Source organism: Erythrolamprus reginae, chromosome 10 (genome assembly GCF_031021105.1).
Source record: "Erythrolamprus reginae isolate rEryReg1 chromosome 10, rEryReg1.hap1, whole genome shotgun sequence".
NCBI lineage: Eukaryota > Metazoa > Chordata > Lepidosauria > Squamata > Dipsadidae > Erythrolamprus > Erythrolamprus reginae.
In genome coordinates this window covers 47,215,872-47,234,402 of record NC_091959.1, presented here as the reverse complement: position 1 = coordinate 47,234,402, position 18,531 = coordinate 47,215,872, and the positions used below count along the sequence as shown (strand labels likewise).

Sequence of the window (18,531 nt, the reverse complement as noted above, 5' to 3'; positions counted from 1 at the left end):
CCTTTCGGACCTCAGGCACCGCTAAATTCATAATTTTAAATCCCGTGGACCACTAAATAGGATTTTTTTTAAAAAAAAACAACACCATAAATAGTATTTACTGCAATATAAAAACATACAAATAATGTTTCCGCGGACCGTCAAAATTTTTCTCACGGACCACATCTGTGAAATCCAACTGTCCACTTAGGAAGCAACACTGATGGACAAATCAATTTCACATTTTTTTGTCAGCACATTCAACTTTGTACACAACAAAGTATTCAATGAGAATATTTCATTCATTCAGATCCTTTGACTGTTCCCTTTATTTATTTATTTTTTTTGAGCAGTGTATAAAACCAGGCAGATTGGACGTCCAAATACGAGCCTAGGTCTTCAGTGGGCGCTGGGGGTCTTTGAGTTCTTCCAAGGAGAAAGCTTGGGGCCCAAAATTGGTGGCCTTGGATCCAGTTTTTGCAGAGGCCTCGGGATTCTTGGATACCTGGCCAGAGAGAAAGAGAAAAACCAGTGAGAATCTGGTTGTATCACCGATGGCTTTTGCAAACGATTCTCTCGCGTGGCGAGGAAAGAGACCCAACCTTGGGACTAAGGAGAAATTTCCTGGCAGGCCGAACCATCGGCGGAAGCCGCGGATGCTCTAACACAGCCGTTCTCAACTTTTCTAATGCCGCGACCCCGTAATACAGCCCCTCGTGTTGTGGTGACCCCCAGCCATAAGCCTAGTGCCCATTCTCCCAACGGAACTTTAAGCTGATTGGCGGGAAGGTCAGGAGGACAGCCCCACTGTAAACGCCTGATTGGTCGGATTGTAAAAATATGTTCCAAGGCACCAGAATAGAAGATTTAGTTCCTAGTACTGTACCCTGGGAAATTTGTCTTTTCCCCATGGCCTTAGGCGACCCCTTTAAAACAGTCCCTTGTCCCCCACAAAGGGCCAGATGTTATGGGGGGAGAGAAATTTTCATATTTGCATATTTATCTTTGAATGTCATCTATTAATTTCTTGAATTATCTTTCTACGTAATTTCTTTTATCCTTTCTTTCCTCTAGCCAATTATAAAAAATTTTCCCCGTATCTTATAATATTCTGAGTCTTCTTTCCCTTCTAGCTTCTTTGACAGCCTGTCCATCTCTGCACAATTCATCACCTTTTTGATTACTATTCCTTCTTCCAGTATTCTGTTGGATTTCCACTAGAGAGGCCCCACGGAGGCTTCTCCCCTTTTCTGGCCCTGTTTCCTCCCAGGAGATTCCTAGAGAGGCCCCACGGAGGCTTCTCCCCGCCTTTTCCGGCCCTGTTTCCTTCCAGGGGATTCCCAGAGAGGCCCCACGGAGGCTTCTCCCCGCCTTTTCTGGCCCTGTTTCCTCCCAGGGGATTCCCAGAGAGGCCCCACGGAGGCTTCTCCCCGCCTTTTCCGGCCAGGTTTCCTCCCAGGAGATTCCTAGAGAGGCCCCATGGAAGCTTCTCCCCGCCTTTTCCGGCCCTGTTTCCTCCCACGACATTCCTAAAGAGGCTCCACGGAGGCTTCTCCCTGCCTTTTCCGGCCAGGTTTCCTCCCAGGAGATTCCTAGAGAGGCCCCACGGAGGCTTCTCCCCTCCTTTTCCTGCCCTGTTTCCTCCCAGGACATTCCTAAAGAGGCTCCATGGAGGCTTCTCCTCGCCTTTTCCGGCCCTGTTTCCTCCCAGGAGATTCAGCGAGAGGCCACACGGAGGCTTCTCCCTGCCTTTTCCGGTTACAGTTTCGGAGGCTCGGGTTTGTAAGTGGGAAATGGTTCTTGAGAAGAGGCAAAAAAAATTCTTGTCTTATCTAGAAAAGTTCGTAAGTAGAGGCGTTCGTAGGTAGAGGTACCGCTGTACCCAATAAATATAGTTTAGTTTATTAGAGTTATAGTTTATTAGATTTGTATGCCGCCCCTCTCCGAAGACTCGGGGCAGCTCACAGCATAGTCGTAATACAATACATTACAAATCTAATAATAAAATATTAAATCCATTTAAAAAAGACATTAATAACATAATAAAACCCCTAACTATGCAGTCACACACATTCAAAAAAATATAATTATTCATTCCATTCTACTCTATTCTATTCTATTCTGATATGCTGTGGCCACCACCGTACCTGGTCAAACTTTCGGGCGCTGTACACCTTGTTCTTATTCATGAAAGTCAGCAATATCCAGTCACAGAGGAAAGACACCTGCGAAAGGAAGGGTGGGGCAGAGATGCTACGTACATGAAAAGAACAGTGCATGGACCCCCCAGGGGTGGCTACTCACCACTCCGATGGACGTGAGGGCTGTAGCCAGGTTGATGATGGTGGGAATAAGGCTAAATTTCCCAGCCTAAAGAAAGGGAGACCCAACGAAATATTGACCTCAGCAATTTAGCCATGAGCTCGGCAGCATGGACGCTGTTCCCATAAGTCCCAACTGCCCATTCCCTCCATGACTATTAATTTGGTCAGATGAAATGCCCAGAGAAAATACACTGTTTTTACAAAATATTTATGCATAAATCAAGTTCCCCAGGTTCAAATCCCGGTAAGGGTATGGCTAGCTGATGAGAGCAAAATAAGCTTGAAATAGATCTACACTAGTCTCCCTTTTCATTATCAGCAAAAATATGTTACACACACACACACAACTCACACATACATAGACTACAGAGAGACGCCCCAGGTTTGTTTGTTTGTTTGTTTATTTATTTATTTATTAAATTTGTATGTCGCCCCTCTCCGCAGACTCGGGGCGGCTCACAACAATAATACGAACAATGTATCACAAATCTGATGTTAAAAAGTCTCTAAAAAAGCAGACATACACACAAACATACCATGCATAAATTATATAGGCCAGGGGGAGATGTCTCAATTCCCCCATGCCTGACAGCAGAGGTGAGTTTTAAAAAGTTTACAAAAGGCAAGGAAGGTGGGGGCAATCCTAATCTCTGGGGGGAGCTGGTTCAAGAGGTGCGGGGCCACCACAGAGAAGGCTTTTCCCCTGGGTCCTGCCAAACGACATTGTTTAGTTGACGGGACCCGGAGAAGGCCCACTCTGTGGGACCTAACTAGTCGCTGGGATTCGTGCGGCAGAAGGCGGACCCGGGGTTCAAATCCCGGTAAGAGTATGGCTAGCTGATGACAGCAAAGTAAGCTTGAAATAGATCTATACTAGTCTCCCTTCCTTTTCATTATCAGCAAAAATGTTACACACGCACATATATACATACATACATGCATACAAATTCTTTTAACATCCGATGCATATTTGGAAGAAAAACTTAATTCGATGTTCCCGGACATGAAATGACTTGTCAATTTTTAAAAAATAATTTTTATTTACTCACACACACACACACACACAATTTTGATGTACATATCCATGCATATAAACATACATAATTATACATTTCTATCCAATTTATCATACAGTTACACCATACAATTACATATACAGTAATTGAGAATTACAGGGCAAATAAAACTGGTTTCAAAGGAGACGGGGTGGGGACTAGAAACTTGGCGTGACCCTTACCTGTCCGTGCACTAAGACATCGATGCGGATCCCGTAGGCTTTGATCAAGGTGCGTGTGCTTCTTCCACCCTCCTGATAATATTTTGCAAATCTGGAGAATTAAATAAAGCAGAAGTTGTTGGTTTTCAAGGGCTGGTTGTTTAACTATTCTCCAGAACAGTCACGAAGGGTGGGAAGCAAAGCAGGAAGCTAGCCTGGACACTTACATACGCTGGCTGACCAAAGATGAAACCCAAAAGGGCCTGAGACTTCCCTTCTTACAATCCTTCAAGAGTTGTAAACCTAATCCTACGTAGCTTCTGCTCTGGCAATCTCTCAGTACTCACCAGAGCTTACAAAACTTTCGCCAGACCCATCCTCGAATACAGCTCATCTGTTTGGAACCCATATCGCATCTCAGACATCAACACCCTTGAAAATGTCCAAAGATACTTCACCAGAAGAGCCCTTCACTCCTCCACTCGAAATAGAATACCCTATGAGACTAGACTTTCAATCCTGGGCCTAGAAAGTTTAGAACTAAGACACCTTAAACAAGATCTAAGTATTGCCCACAAGATCATATGCTGCAATGTCCTGCCTGTCAGCGACTACTTCAGCTTCACAACAACAGATTTAAACTTAATATTAAACTTAATACAAACTTAATATTAATATTAATTAATGAACTCAATCTGTATAGTCTGGAGAACAGAAGGAAAAGGGGGGACAGGATCGAAACATTTAAATATGTTAAAGGGTTAAATAAGGTCCAGGAGGGAAGTGATTTTAATAGGAAAGTGAACCCAAGAACAAGGGGGTGCAATCTGAAGTTAGTTGGGGGAAAGATAAAAAGCAACATGAGAAAATATTATTTTACTGAAAGAGTAGTAGATCCTTGGAACAAACTTCCAGCAGACGTGGTAGATAAATCCAGAGTCACTGAATCTAAACATGCCTGGGATAAACATATATCCATCCTAAGATAAAATACAGGAAATAGTATAAGGGCAGACTAGATGGACCATGAGGTCTTTTTCTCCCGTCAGTCTTCTATGTTTCTAACCGCTCCAAACTTGACTGTAAAAAATATGACTTCAGTAACCGAGTTGTCGAAGCGTGGAACTCATTGCCGGACTCTGTAGTGTCATCCCCAAATCCCCAACACTTTACCCTTAGACTATCCACGGTTGACCTATCCAGATCCCTAAGAGGTCAGTAAGGGGTGTGTATCATAAGTGCCTTCCGTCCCCTGTCCTATTGCTCTTCTATATCTCCTATACCATTCTTCTTTCCTATATTCTATTCTTTCACTGATATATTTTATTCCTATTTCTTCTATTCCTTCTTAGATATTTTTTACTATGAGTATATCCTCTATAACCTTCATTATATATTTACCATATGTATACCCAATTTATTTATTAGATTTGTATGCCGCCCCTCTCCGTAGACTCGGGGCAGCTAACAACAATAATAAATACAGCATATAACAAATCTAATATTTAAAATAACTAAAAACCCTTATTAAAAACCAAACATACACACAAATATACCGTGCATAAATTGTATAGGCCTAGGGGGAAGAAATATCTCAATTCCCCTATGCCTGACGGCAGAGGTGGGTTTTAAGAAGCTGACGAAAGGCGAGGAGGGTGGGGGCAAATCTGATATCTGGGGGGAGCTGGTTCCAGAGGGCTGGGGCTGCCACAGAGAAGGCTCTTCCCCTGGGTCCCGCCAAACAACCAATGTAACTCTCATTGTGCAATGGACAAAATCAATCAATAAATCTACCCCCAGAAAAAGCAGCAAGCGCATTACCGGTAGTTGTAGCCGGAAGAAACCTGAGTCCACGTGGGGTCCAGCCTGCGGAAGGAGTACCTGGGGTTGCACTCGGAGTCCGGCAGGTCAAGATTGCAATTCCAGTTAATGATCACGCCGATCACGCCACCCTACCGGACAATAGCAGAGCTAAAAAAAAATCAGAATTGAACTGGAAGGGACCTAACTGTTCCTACCTAACTGTTCTATCCCAGGCCTACGTAAATGGAAAACAAAGATGGAATTTATTCATTCATTCATTCATTCATTTATTTATTGGATTTGTATGCCGCCCCTCTCCGCAGACTCGGGGCGGCTAACAACAATCATAAAAACAGCATGTAACAATCAAATTTAATAAAACAACTAAAAACCCTTATTATAAAACCAAACATACACACAAACATACCATTCATAACTTGTAATGGCCTTGGGGGAAGGAATATCTCAACTCCCCCATACCTGGCGGCATAAATGAGTCTTGAGTAGTTTACGAAAGACAGGGAGGGTGGGGGCTGTTCTAATCTCCGGGGGGAGTTGATTCCAGAGGGCCAGGACCGCCACAGAGAAGGCTCTTCCCCTGGGGCCCGCCAAACGACATTGTTTGGTTGATGGGACCCGGAGAAGGCCAACTCTGTGGGACCTTATCAGTCACTGGGATTCGTGCGGTAGCAGGCGGTTCCGGAGGTAATCTGGTCCAATGCCATATAGGGCTTTAAAGGTCATGACCAACACTTTGAATTGTGACCAGAAACAGATCGGCAGCCAGTGAAAGCCACGGAGTGTTGAAGAAACATGGGCGAATCTAGGAAGCCCCACGACGGCTCTCGCGGCTGCGTTCTGCACGATCTGAAGTTTCCGAACACTTTTCAAAGGTAGCCCCATGTAGAGAGCGTTGCAGTAATCGAACCTCGAGGTGATGAGGGCATGAGTGACTGTGAGCAATGACTCCCTGTCCAAATAGGGCCGCAACTGGTGCACCAGGAATCCACGTGCTGATATTTCAAATCAACCTTTTCATATAGAAAGCATCATTTATACAAGCCAAAATCATGCATGAGAGTTCATCTGGGCAGCTTCTCAGTGAGAGGAGTTAAAAGATATCAGTCCAGCTGCTGCTGAAGATCAAAGCTAATTGTGCATTCGTTTATGAGATAAAGAGTCTCCAGTTCCATTGACTTACAGCTTTCCAGCCTCTCCGCAGACAGGGCGCTTCTACTCCAAGGATCTTAGCTGAGAAACAACAGTTGGCTAGCGTAATATGGCTGGAACCTCAAACATCAACTGACTCCATTACAAAACATTGAAAGTCCGCCCTGAATTTCTCATCGGCCTCCTTTATTTTATTTATTTATTTATTGGATTTGTATGCCGCCTCTCTCCGTAGACTCGGGGCGGCTAACAACAGTAATAAAAAAACATCATATAAATCCAATACTAAAACAACTAAAAAACCCTTATTGTAAAACCAAACTTTAAATACATATAAGGAGTGGTCCACAATTCCCTAGAGTTAACAAACTACAGACTACTTCTTTTTCCCATGCAAGTATTCTTGTCTTTTTCTTAGTCATCTTACAAAGGCTCATAATCTTCCTCCTCCTCCTCTCCTGTCATTGTCATCTTGGCCACCTCCGCTGGTCCTTCAGGTTCATCCTGCTCTATTTCTCCCTCTCTCATTCTGCATCAGCGGGCAAGACCACTGGCCCAAGGTACCAAGATGGGCCTGGCTCATCCTCCTCAGAATCCATCATTCCCAGAGTTGGTCGAGAACCACTCACAACACTAACCTATCAAGAGCAATGAGACCAAACTCCGTAGCCAAGATAAGACGGTTACCTTCTCAGCCAGTTGGGAAAAGTTCTCGCCCGCCTGTTCCACGATAAAGCCCAATTTGAAGATGGGACAGTAAAGATGGGTGGTTTCGTTGAAAGTGCAGTGGCCCAGGTAGCCATCGCGGTTGTCCTTGATGTTCTCTCTGGGGCAAAGAAGACAAACCAGGATGATTGGCCAGAAAAAACAACAACAACTAACTTTGGAGGTCTTGTAGTCCAGCCCCTTACTCAAGCAGGAGAAATCTAATCAAAGAGATTGCTATCCAGTCGTTTTATTTTTTAAAAAGTCTCTAGTGATGGGTCACCCACAACTTCTGGTGGCAAGCTGTTCCACGGGTTAATTGTCCTCAGTGTCATTGATTTTTTCCCCCTTCCTTCTAATTGATTCAATCAATCACGTTGAAGTGACCGCTCGCTGGGCCCTTACTTGGAAAAATGAAATCGAGGGAAGTGGATGCTGTTCTTGATCAGGATGGTGAACTCGGGAGCCATCGTTGCCAAACTTTCACTAGGAAGTAAAAACAAATATTAAGACAGAGGCAAAGTTAGCAAGGACCAGAAATCTTCATTCTTCTGGGTTGGTGAAGTCCAAGTGTAAAAATTATTTCCTTCCTAACTCGCTACAGTGATTACAACCAGACAGAGTGTTCTGTTGGGCTCTCTGGTAGAATCCTCCCAAAAATTCACAGGTACAAATTTCAGACACACACAGGTTTGAAAATTCAAAACAATGTTCTTTATAATGAAAATTCCCTTAAACCAAGCCCTCATTTGGTAGAGCAAAGAGCCCTCGTCTCCAAACAAACTGGTGATTTGTACAAGTCCCTGATCAGTTCTGTGATACTTAGCTTGCAGCTGTGAGGCAATTCACAGTCCTTCTTCTTTCACAAAGTGAAACACACTTGGCTCTGGTTTAGTTTCAAAGCGGGGAAAAATCAGCACACCAAGGTCGAAGTCAGTAAAGCAGTCACGAAACACAAGGATCAGATAATCCTCCACAATGGCCAAACCCACAGGCTGCTATTTATAGCAGCCTCACTAATGACCACAGCCCCACCCAACCACAGGTGGCCTCATTTTCTTTGATAATAATCTCTCAGTTGTTGCTGCCTATGCATCGCTCTCCGCATGTGTGGCTGTATCATTAACTCTTGTTCTGAATCCAAGGAGGAGCTAAATAATTGATCTCCTTCTGAGCTGTCTGCCACACTCTCCTCCTCCCTGTCACTCATGTCTTCTTGGTCAGAGGAGCCTTCATCAGCAGATTCCACCGGGGGCAAAACAGGCCTGCAGCATGTGGACGTCTCCCCCACATCCTCAGTCCTTGGGGCAGGAGCTGGGCCAGAGCTAACCACAACACAGAGTAGAGTGGAATGGAATGGAACAGAACAGAGTAGAATAGAATAGAATAGAATAGAAAAAATAAGACTAGAACAGAATAGAATATTGGAATGAAGAATAGGGTAGAATAGAGAAAATAGCCTAGACTAGAATAGACAAGAATAGAACGGAATGGAATAGAGAAAATAGACTAGAATGGAATAGAATATTGGAATGAAGAATAGAATAGAATTCTTTATTGGCCGAATGTGATTGGACACACAAGGAATTTGTCTTTGGTGCAGATGTTTCAGTTCTGGAGACTTCACCTACAAAAATATATGGATCAAATCGAACGGGTCCAAAGACGGGCTACAAGAATGGTGGAAGGTCTTAAGCATAAAACGTATCAGGAAAGACTTCATGAACTCCATCTGTCTAGTCTGGAGGACAGAAGGAAAAGGGGGGACACGATCGACACATTTAAATATGTTAAAGGGTTAAATAAGGTCCAGGAGGGAAGAGTTTTTAACAGGAAAGTGAACACAAGAACAAGGGGACACAATCTGAAGTTAGTTGTGGGAAAGATCAAAAGCAGCATGAGAAAATATTATTTGACCGATAGAGGAGTAGATGCTTGGAACAAACTTCCAGCAGACGTGGTTGGTCAATCCACAGTCACTGAATTGAAACATGCCTGGGATAAATCTAGATCCATCCTAAGATAAAATACAGGAAAGAGTATAAGGGCAGACGAGATGGACCAGGAGGTCTTTTTTTGCCATCAATCTTCTAGGTTTCTATGCTTTCAGTGCATACATTTATCAAGAATCAGGAGGTACGACACTTAATCATAGCCTGGGTACAAATAACCAAACAAATCATACTAGGAAACAGTCAATATAAATAGCAAAGACACAAACCACAAAGTTACAGTCATGCAGTCAAAAGTGGGTGGAGATGGGCGATAGGAATTAATTATATTTTATATCATTATATAATACACATACACGTGCCATATTTTTCAGATTATAAGACCCACTGGTGTATAAGACACCCCAAGGTTTTGAAGAGGTAAGTATGAAAACAAAGTTTTTATCCTTCCGAGCCCCCAGGATCATTGCAGGCCTCCCCAAATTTTCTGTGTACCCTGTTTTTTTGCAAAAATAGGATGCAAAGATGGGGCTCCAGGAGGCCCTGTATTTGGTGTGTAAGACGCACCAACATTTCCACCTCTTTTAGGGTGGAAAATGTGTGTGTATGTAGGTATAGATACCGATATAGATGTAGATAGATATATTGGACAAGGCCAATTAATCCATGGCCAAGGTCCCTTTTGGCTCTCTTGGTTAACTGGAGCAGATGAAAATGGATAAAAATCCTTCGAGTTTGTCGAATATCCATCGGCTTGCGAGGAACGCCGTCGCATGGGTGAGCGGTGTGGTCGGGCAGTAGGGAAAGCAAGTAGGATGCTTGGCTGCATAGCTAGAGGTATAACAAGCAGGAAGAAGGAGATTGTGATCCCCTTATATAGAGCGCTGGTGAGACCACATTTGGAATAATACTGTGTTCAGTTCTGGAGACCTCACCTACAAAAAGAGATGGATCAAACTGAACGTGTCCAAAGACAGGCTACAAAAATGGTGGAAGGTCTCAAGCATAAAACTTATCAGGAAAGACTTCATGAACTCAGTCTGTAGAGTCTGGAGGACAGAAGGAAAAGGGGGGACATGATTGAAACATTTAAATATGTTAAAGGGTTAAATAAGGGAAGTGTTTTTAATAGGAAAGTGAACACAAGAACAAGGGGACACAATCTGAAGTTAGTTGGGGGAAAGATCAAAAGCAACGTGAGAAAATATTATTTGACTGAAAGAGTAGTAGATCCTTGGAACAAACTTCCAGCAGACGTGGTTGGTCAATCCACAGTCACTGAATTTAAACATGCCTGGGATAAACATATATCCATTGTAAGATAAAATACAGGAAATAGTATAAGGGCAGACTAGATGGACCAGGAGGTCTTTTTCTGCCGTCCATCTTCTATTTTATCCATTCTGAACCAATCCAGGGATCGACCGAGACTCATATTTCTTTCGATCTGAGTACATCATCCAGCCATGGCGGTGTGCAAGCCAAAGATTACAACCCCCTACAGAAACATGAGCCAGACTATTGCGTCTCACCAAACCTAGTTAAAATAAAACCTAGTTTGGTGTGCCAGTTCCTAACTCCAGCTAAAGACACAGATCTGGGCCCGGAGAGCAGCTTCTCTCCATGTCTCTTGTTTACCTGAAGGTTTCTCCGTTCTCCACGGGACACCAAGCCATCACTTGGCAGGTCTTCTTGGTATTGTTGTAGGGGATGCAACGCCCCGTCTTCAGTCCTGCAGAACAATGACAACAAAAGAGCAAAAAGGATGTTGAAACTGTAGAAAAAGTGGGGAGAAGAGCGACAAAGAGGATTAGGGGACTGGAGGCTAAAACATATGAAGAACGGTTGCAAGAACTGGGCATGGCTAGTTGAATGAAGAGAAGGACCGGGGAGACAGGATAGCAGCCTTCCAGTATCTCAGGGGTTTCTGGAAGGAAGGAAGGAAAAAAGGATCAGGGGACGCATGATAGCAGCAGTCTCTTCCAATATTTCAGGGGTTGCCACAAGGAAGGAAAGAAAGAAAGAAAGAAAAAGCAGAGGAGAAGTCAACACAGGTGGCCAAAGTAATTTGTGTCATAGGAGGCTAAAATATACGAAGAAAAGTTGCAGGAACTGGGCATGGCTAGTTGAATGAATAGAAGGACCAGGGGAGACAGGATAGCAGCCTTCCAATATCTCAGGGGTTGCCACAAAGAAGATGGAGTCAATCTATTCTCCAAAGCACCTGAGGGCAGAACAAGAAGCAATGGGTGGAAACTAAACAAGGAGAGAAGCAACTTAGAACTAGGGAGAAATTTCCTGACAGTCAGAACAATTAATCACTTGCCTCCAGAAGTTGTGAATGCCCCAACACTGGAAATTTTTAAACAGATGTTGGATCACCATCTGTCTGAAGTAGTGTAGGGTTTCCTGCCTAGGCAGGGGGTTGGACTAGAAGACCTCCAAGGTCCCTTCCAACTCTGTTGTTATTATTATTATTATTAAATCTTCCATTTGCTTCTGCTTTTATGCTGTCTCATAAAGGACAGAGGAACTGCTGGCTACTGGATGTCCTGGACGTGAGACAAGGTTACCTTTACTTACCATTCCCCAGCACCTCCACTTCCTGCCTGGCACATTCGTGGTCAGAAGCGCAGGAGGCTCTCACGTTCTGCAGAAGAGAAGATGGAGGAGAAGGGTTAGCGGTCACTCAAGACACCAGACAGAACAGCAGTATACACCTAGAACAACGATGGTGAACCTAAGGCACAGGTGCCGCAGGTGTTATCATAGGTTAGCTCCAACAGGAATCCCAGCAACCAGTTAGGTCCCACAGTGGGTCTTCTCCGGGTCCTGTCAACTAAACAATGTCACTTGGTGGGACCCAGGGGAAGAGCCTTCTCTGTGGCGGCCCCAGCCCTCTGGAACCAACTCCCCCCAGAGATTAGAATTGCCCCTACCCTCCTTGCCTTTCGTAAGCTCCTTAAAACCCACTTCTGCCGCCAGGCATGGGGGAATTGAGATATTCTTTCCCCCTAGGCCTTTACAATTTTATGCATGGTATGTCTGTATGTATGTTTGGTTTTACAATAAGGGTTTTTAACTGTTTTAATATTGGATTGTTATATGCTGTTTTACTACTGTTGTTAGCCGCCCCGAGTCTACAGAGGGGCGGCATACAAATCCAATAAAATCAAATAAAATGAAATGGTGGGAGCATAGTTCCCTCTAAGCTGAGCAGTGAGCAATCGCTCACTTACAAATCATCATCAACTCAGAGTTTTCCAAACCTGCCCAGAAGCCGAGAGGGAAAGAGTGAGAGGGAAGGAGAGAGAGAGGAAGAGAGAGAAACAGATAGAAAAAAGAGAGGAAGGAAAAGAAAAAGAATGGGAGTAAGGAAGAGAGAAAGAAAATCAAAATCTAGTTTGAAACTAGCTCAACTATTTAAGTGGCATTTTGATATTGATAGAGTTGCCCTATTATGAGCTCACTGTTATAGACACACAGTACAGTATTTTATTTTGAAATTCTCTGAGGCAAAACAGGGTGGGCTTTTTTATTTGTTTGTTTGTTTATTTATTTATTTATTTATTTATTTATTATTTCTGTGCCGCCCAGTCCCGAAGGGACTGCCGCTCAGACACTATACTTTTCCGCCCACCCCCCCAAATAAATTAGAGGGAACACTGGGTGGGAGGTGTTTTTGTCCTCCCCAGGCTCCCGGGAAGCCTCTGGAGCCTGGGGAGGTTGAAAAACAGGCCTACTTTCCAACTTGACAGATTTAGATTAGATTAGATTTATTGGATTTATATGCCCCCCCTCTCCGCAAACTCGGGGCGGATCACAATAATAATAAAAAACAGTACATAATAAAAATCCAATGCCCACCAATCTAATTACAATTTAAAATTAGTAATTTCCTAAAACAATCCCAATATATATAAAAAACAGGCACACAGTCAATCAATCAACAACACAACATGGGCAAGGGGGAGGTGTTTTAGTTCCCCCATGCCTGACGGCAGAGGTGGGTCTTAAGGAGTTTACGAAAGGCCGGGAGGGTGGGGGCAATCCTAATCTCAGGGGGGAGCTGGTTCCAGAGGGTCGGGGCCCCCACAGAGAAGGCTCTTCCCCTGGGTCCCGCCAGATGACATTGTTTAGTCGACGGGACTCGGAGAACGCCAACTCTGTGGGACCTAACCGGTCGTTGGGATTCGTGCAGCAGAAGGCGGTCCCTGAGATATTCTGGTCCGGTGCCATGAAGGGCTTTATAGGTCATAACCAACACTTTGAATTGTGACCCGAAACTGATCGGCAACCAATGCAGACTGCGGAGTGTTGGAGTAATATGGGCATACTTAGAGAAGCCCATAATTGCTCTCGCAGCTGCATTCTGCACGATCTGAAGTTATGGACTTCAACTCCTAGAATTCCTCCTCCAGTCATGCTAGATGGGGCAATTAGAAGGCAAAACCCGGCTCGTTTTGTGCCCGTGTTTCACAAAAAATAGGGGCATTTTTGCCAGCACTTAGGATCTCCCTGCAGGCTTCCCCGACCCTTTGCCCACCCAATTTCGGCAGGAGCATTTTTCCCCTGCAAAATGGCATTTTTTGCCCATTTTCACAGGAGAATTTTTGCCATTCTTCAGCACCCAGGAGCTCTCTGCAGGGGGGGCCCTCTTCCGGACAGCAAAAATGGTTGAATTCAGTGTATAAGACGCACCAACATTTCCACCTTCTTTTAGGGGAGAAAAGGTGTATCATATGCTCCGAAAAATACAGTATATATGGAAATTGCAGAGAAAAAATAAACTTTTTTTTTAAAAAAAAATGTTCTACCGCACAAATCCCAGCGGCCGATAAGGTCCCACAGAGTTGGCCTTCTCCGGGTCCCGTCGACCAAACAATGTCGTTTGGCGGGCCCCAGGGGAAGAGCCTTCTCTGTGGCGGCCCCAGCCCTCTGGAACTAACTCCCCCCAGAGATCAGAACGGCCCCCACCCTCCTTGTCTTTCGCAAATTACTTAAGACCCACCTTTGTCGCCAGGCATGGGGGAGTTAAGTTATTCTTTCCCCCTAGGCCATTACAAGTTATGCATGGTATGTTTGTGTGTGTGTTTGGTTTTTTATAATAAGGGTTTTTTAGTTGTTTTTATTAATTGGATTGTTCGTGTTGTTTTACCACTGTTGTTAGCCGCCCCGAGTCTGCGGAGAGGGGCGGCATACAAATCCAATAAATAATAATAATAAATAATAATAATAAAAGATGCCAGACAGTCCACCGTCCAGTTGGAGAATCCCCCCTCCCAAAAAGAAACATCATTTTACCAAGAGTATAATAAACTTGACTGAAAAACCCCCTCTGATGCACAGCTGGGGACACCCAATGGCAAAACGCAATGGAATTAGGTAGAGCTTGTCCAAGCTCAACCCATGCGCCTAGTTTCCTACCTCCGGACAGGCCTTTTGGGTCTGCGAAGGGGTCACTTCCACTCGGGTGATGATGCTGAAGACACTGCCTCCCTACGGGGAGAGGAGAGTCCGTGAAGGCAGCTGCCCCAAACCACATTTTGCCCCCCAGCAGGAGCTGTGAGATGGATCGGGGGGAAAGCTCACCTGACGCAGCCATCGGCAGATATATATATATATACAGTATATTTAAAAGCTCATCAACCTCCCAAAGGTTTCTTTCAGATATCTGCTGATATCATATCTTTATTGCAGTCATAGATCCAAGTTAGGGAGAGAGGAAGGAAGGAAGGAAGGAAGGAAGGATTAGAGGTGGAATGAGGAAAGGAAGAAGGGAGGGAAAGAAGGAAGCATTGGAGAGGAAGAAGGAGGGAGGGAAAGAAGGAAGGAAGGAAGGATTAGAGAGGAGGAGGGAGGGAAGAAAGGAACCAGGAAGGAAAGGATTAGAGAAAGGAAGGAAGAAAAGAATGAAGGATTAGATAGGGGAAGGGAGGGAAGAATGGAACAGGGAAGGAAGGATTAGGGAAGAGTGGGGGGGAGAAAGGAAGGATTAGAGAGGGGAAGGGAGGGAAGAAAGGAACAGGGAAGGAAGGATTAGAAAAGGGCAGGGAAGAAAGGAAGGAAGGATTAGAGGTGGAATGAGGGAAGGAAGAAGGGAGGGAAAGAAGGAAGAGGATTAGAGAGGAAGAGGGAAGGGAGGAAGGATTAGAAACGTTGGCAGGGAAGAAAGGAAGGATGAAAGAGGAAGAAGGAGGGAGAGAAGGAAGGAAGGATTAGAGAGGGGAAGGGAGGGAAGAAAGGAACAGGGAACGAAGGATTAGAAAAGGGCAGGGAAGAAAGGAAGGAAGGATTAGAGGTGGAATGAGGGAAGGAAGAAGGGAGGGAAAGAAGGAAGGATTAGAGAGGGGAAGGGAGGGAAGAAAGGAACAGGGAAAGATTTGAAAAGGGCAGGGAAGAAAGGAATGAAGGATTAGAGGTGGAATGAGGGAAGGAAGAAGGGAGGGAAAGAAGGAAGGATTAGAGAGGAAGAAGGAGGGAGGGAAAGAAGGAAGAGGATTAGAGAGGAAGAGGGAAGGAAGAAAGGATTAGAAAAAGTGGGCAGGGAAGAAAGGAAGGATGAAAGAGGAAGAAAGAGGGAAGGAAGTGAGGATTAGAGAGGGGAAGGGAGGGAAGAAAGGAACAGGGAAGGAAGGATTAGAAAAGGGCAGGAAAGGAAGGAAGGAAGGATTAGAGGTGGAATGAGGGAAGGAAGAAGGGAGGGAAAGAAGGAAGGATTAGAGAGGGGAAGGGAGGGAAGAAAGGAACAGGGAAGGAAGGATTAGAAAAGGGCAGGAAAGGAAGGAAGGATTAGAGGTGGAAAGAGGGAAGGAAGAAGGGAGGGAAAGAAGGAAGGAAGGATTAGAGAGAAGAGGGAAAGGGGGGGAAGGAAGGTGTGGTCTTTCTAAGGCTTTACAAAGCAGTACTAATACTTCATATAATTTTGATTCTCTGCCTCTGTTTAACAACCCAGGATTGTATTTCCATCAAAGTGAAAGGTGGCTGAGCCCTCACCCCAAATGCTCCTCCTTTGACCACTTGGAATAACTGCTCTGGGGGGGGGGTGTTCCTCACCTCTGGGGGCTTCACATATTCCTCCACATCCCACACTCTGCTGTGCGAGAAGGTGACCCCCTTCACTTTGGTAATGACGGAGCTCTCTGGACCAGAATCCCACGCCTGGTAGCCCTTCTGGTTGCTAAAGACATACCTGTTTGGCAAAAATAAAAAAAACCAGGCACCTGAACAATTCCTTGACCAGTCTTGAAGCAGAAAATTTAACTTAATTCAACTTATTCCACTTCTAGATTGTTTTGCTTTTAGGAAGAAATATTTCTTCTTTCCTCACAATGGGCTGGATGTAATATTGTAATATCAATATGCAATATTAAATAAATAGACACACACACACACAAATATATTCCCGTGTGTTTCCTGGGCTAAAGCTCCTTAACATGCCTGGGTCAAACTACACACCACAATATCCTCCACGCGCAACAGAATACCTTACACCAGTGTTTCCCAATCTTGGCAAGTTGAATATATTTGGACTTCAACTGCGAGAATTCTGGGAGTTGAAGTCCAGATGTCTTCAAGTTGCCACGGTTGGAAGACACTGCCCTAAACAACAAGACTTACAATCTTAGGTTTAGGAAGCTTAGAACTACGTTGCCTTCAACACGGCCCAAGCACAGCCCATAAAATCATCTGCTACAACGTCCTTCCTGCCGACGACTACTTCAGCTCCAACCACAACAACACACGAGCACAACAGATACAAACCTAAAGTCAACCACTCCAAACTCGACTGCGGGAAATACAACTTTAGTTACCAAGTAGTTGATGGATGGAACTGACTACCAGACTCTGTAGTATCATCACCTCACCCCCAAAACTTTACTCTTAGACTATCCGCTGTTGACCTCTCCTGATTCCTAAGAGGTCAGTAAGGGGCGTGCATAAGTGCACCAGCGTGCCTTCCGTCCCCTGTCCTCATGTTTCTCTCTTACTAGCATCATGTACTATAAACATTGTTATATCTAAGTTTGTATACCACCAATACATACATGACTAAAATAAATAAATATCTGCCCCAAAGCATCTTTTGATACCCTGCCACCATCTTTCTCTCTCTCTCTCTCTCTCTTTCTCCCCCTCTCTTACTCTCTCTCTTCCCCTCTTTCTTTCTCTTTGTTTCTCTCTTCCTCTCTTTCTCTTCCCCCTATTTCTCTTTTGATTTCTTTCTTTCCCTTTTTCTCTTTGTTTCTTCCTCTCTTTCTCTTTCCTCTCTTTCTCTCTTTCTCTCTTTCTCTGTCTTCCTCTCCCTCTCTTCCTCTCTCATTCTTTCTCTGTCTTTCTCTCCTCCCCTCTCTCTTTCTCTCTCTCCCTCCCTCCCTCCCTGTATGGTGGACAGCACTTACCAGATGAAATAAACCAGGATGAGAAGCTGGACCAGCCGGTAAATGATGCCCAGGTGAGGGTTCTTCACCACCATCACTTTGGGGGTCTCGTAACTCCAAAAGTCCCGGCAGACCTTCCAAAAACCCATCGTCATCCCTTCTTTTTTTGCTGGAATAAGTGAGCAGGCGGATGGACTCGAACCCGTGGCCGGTTCTTGAGGCCTTTAAGGGCGAAGGGGTCTCATCCCAACGGATGGTTTGCAGAGTTGTGCCAGGCTGTGGCTTCCCACAGAGAGAGGGAGAGAGAATACACATCCCCAACTCTTCACTTTGCCCCGCCCAAGAGAAGGCTGCAGGATTGACAGGTGCCGGAGAATCCTTTGTCTCCGGCAGATGCGCCAGAAGGAAGACGGAGTTCGCCCGTGGGGCAGGAGCGCCCTCTGGTGCCACCCTAGAGCACTACGTCCTCTTGTCCAGCTCTGGTCCTTCACAATTTTTCGGGGGGAGAGGGGTGTCTCTGAGCTTGCTTGGTTTCTTGAAGACGTTTCATTAGCCGGACTTGGGAACAGCATCAGGGCGAGGGGGTGGGATGGTGTTATGTCTTAAAGAACAGAAGCAAGCTCAGAGAACACCAAGGACCCAACAGTCCTCCTCCCTCTCTTCCTCCTTCTCCAAGCACATATTAGATAATACATATAAGTATGAACATTATTTGAATTCCTGAAACGGGTATGAATAAAAATAAAAGGATATTTATTTATTTTATTTATTTATTGGATTTGTATGCCGCTCCTCTCCGCAGACTCGGGGCGGTTAACAACAATGGTAAAAAACAACATGTAACAATCCAATTTAATAAAAACAACTAAAACCCCTTATTATAAAAACCAAACATACACACAAACATACCATGCATAACTTGTAATGGCCTAGGGGAAGGAATATCCTAACTCCCCCATGCCTGACAACAAAGGTGGGTCTTGAGTAATTTGCGAAAGACT

The 18,531-nt window shown here is 44.6% G+C and overlaps 1 protein-coding gene across 1 annotated transcript; it reads right to left on the bottom strand.

Annotated features, from left to right (window-relative positions):
- Positions 1-313: 313 nt before the first annotated feature.
- Positions 314-17,679, bottom strand: P2RX2 (purinergic receptor P2X 2). Its single transcript, XM_070763155.1, is given in 13 exon segments — positions 314-484; positions 2,127-2,204; positions 2,284-2,349; positions 3,541-3,672; positions 4,425-4,461; positions 5,341-5,471; positions 7,180-7,318; positions 7,603-7,683; positions 10,788-10,881; positions 11,733-11,799; positions 14,577-14,648; positions 16,206-16,341; positions 17,552-17,679. Coding segments are annotated over 13 exon segments (1,275 nt in total). The 3' UTR covers positions 314-370.
- Between the last annotated feature and the right edge of the window lie 852 nt (positions 17,680-18,531).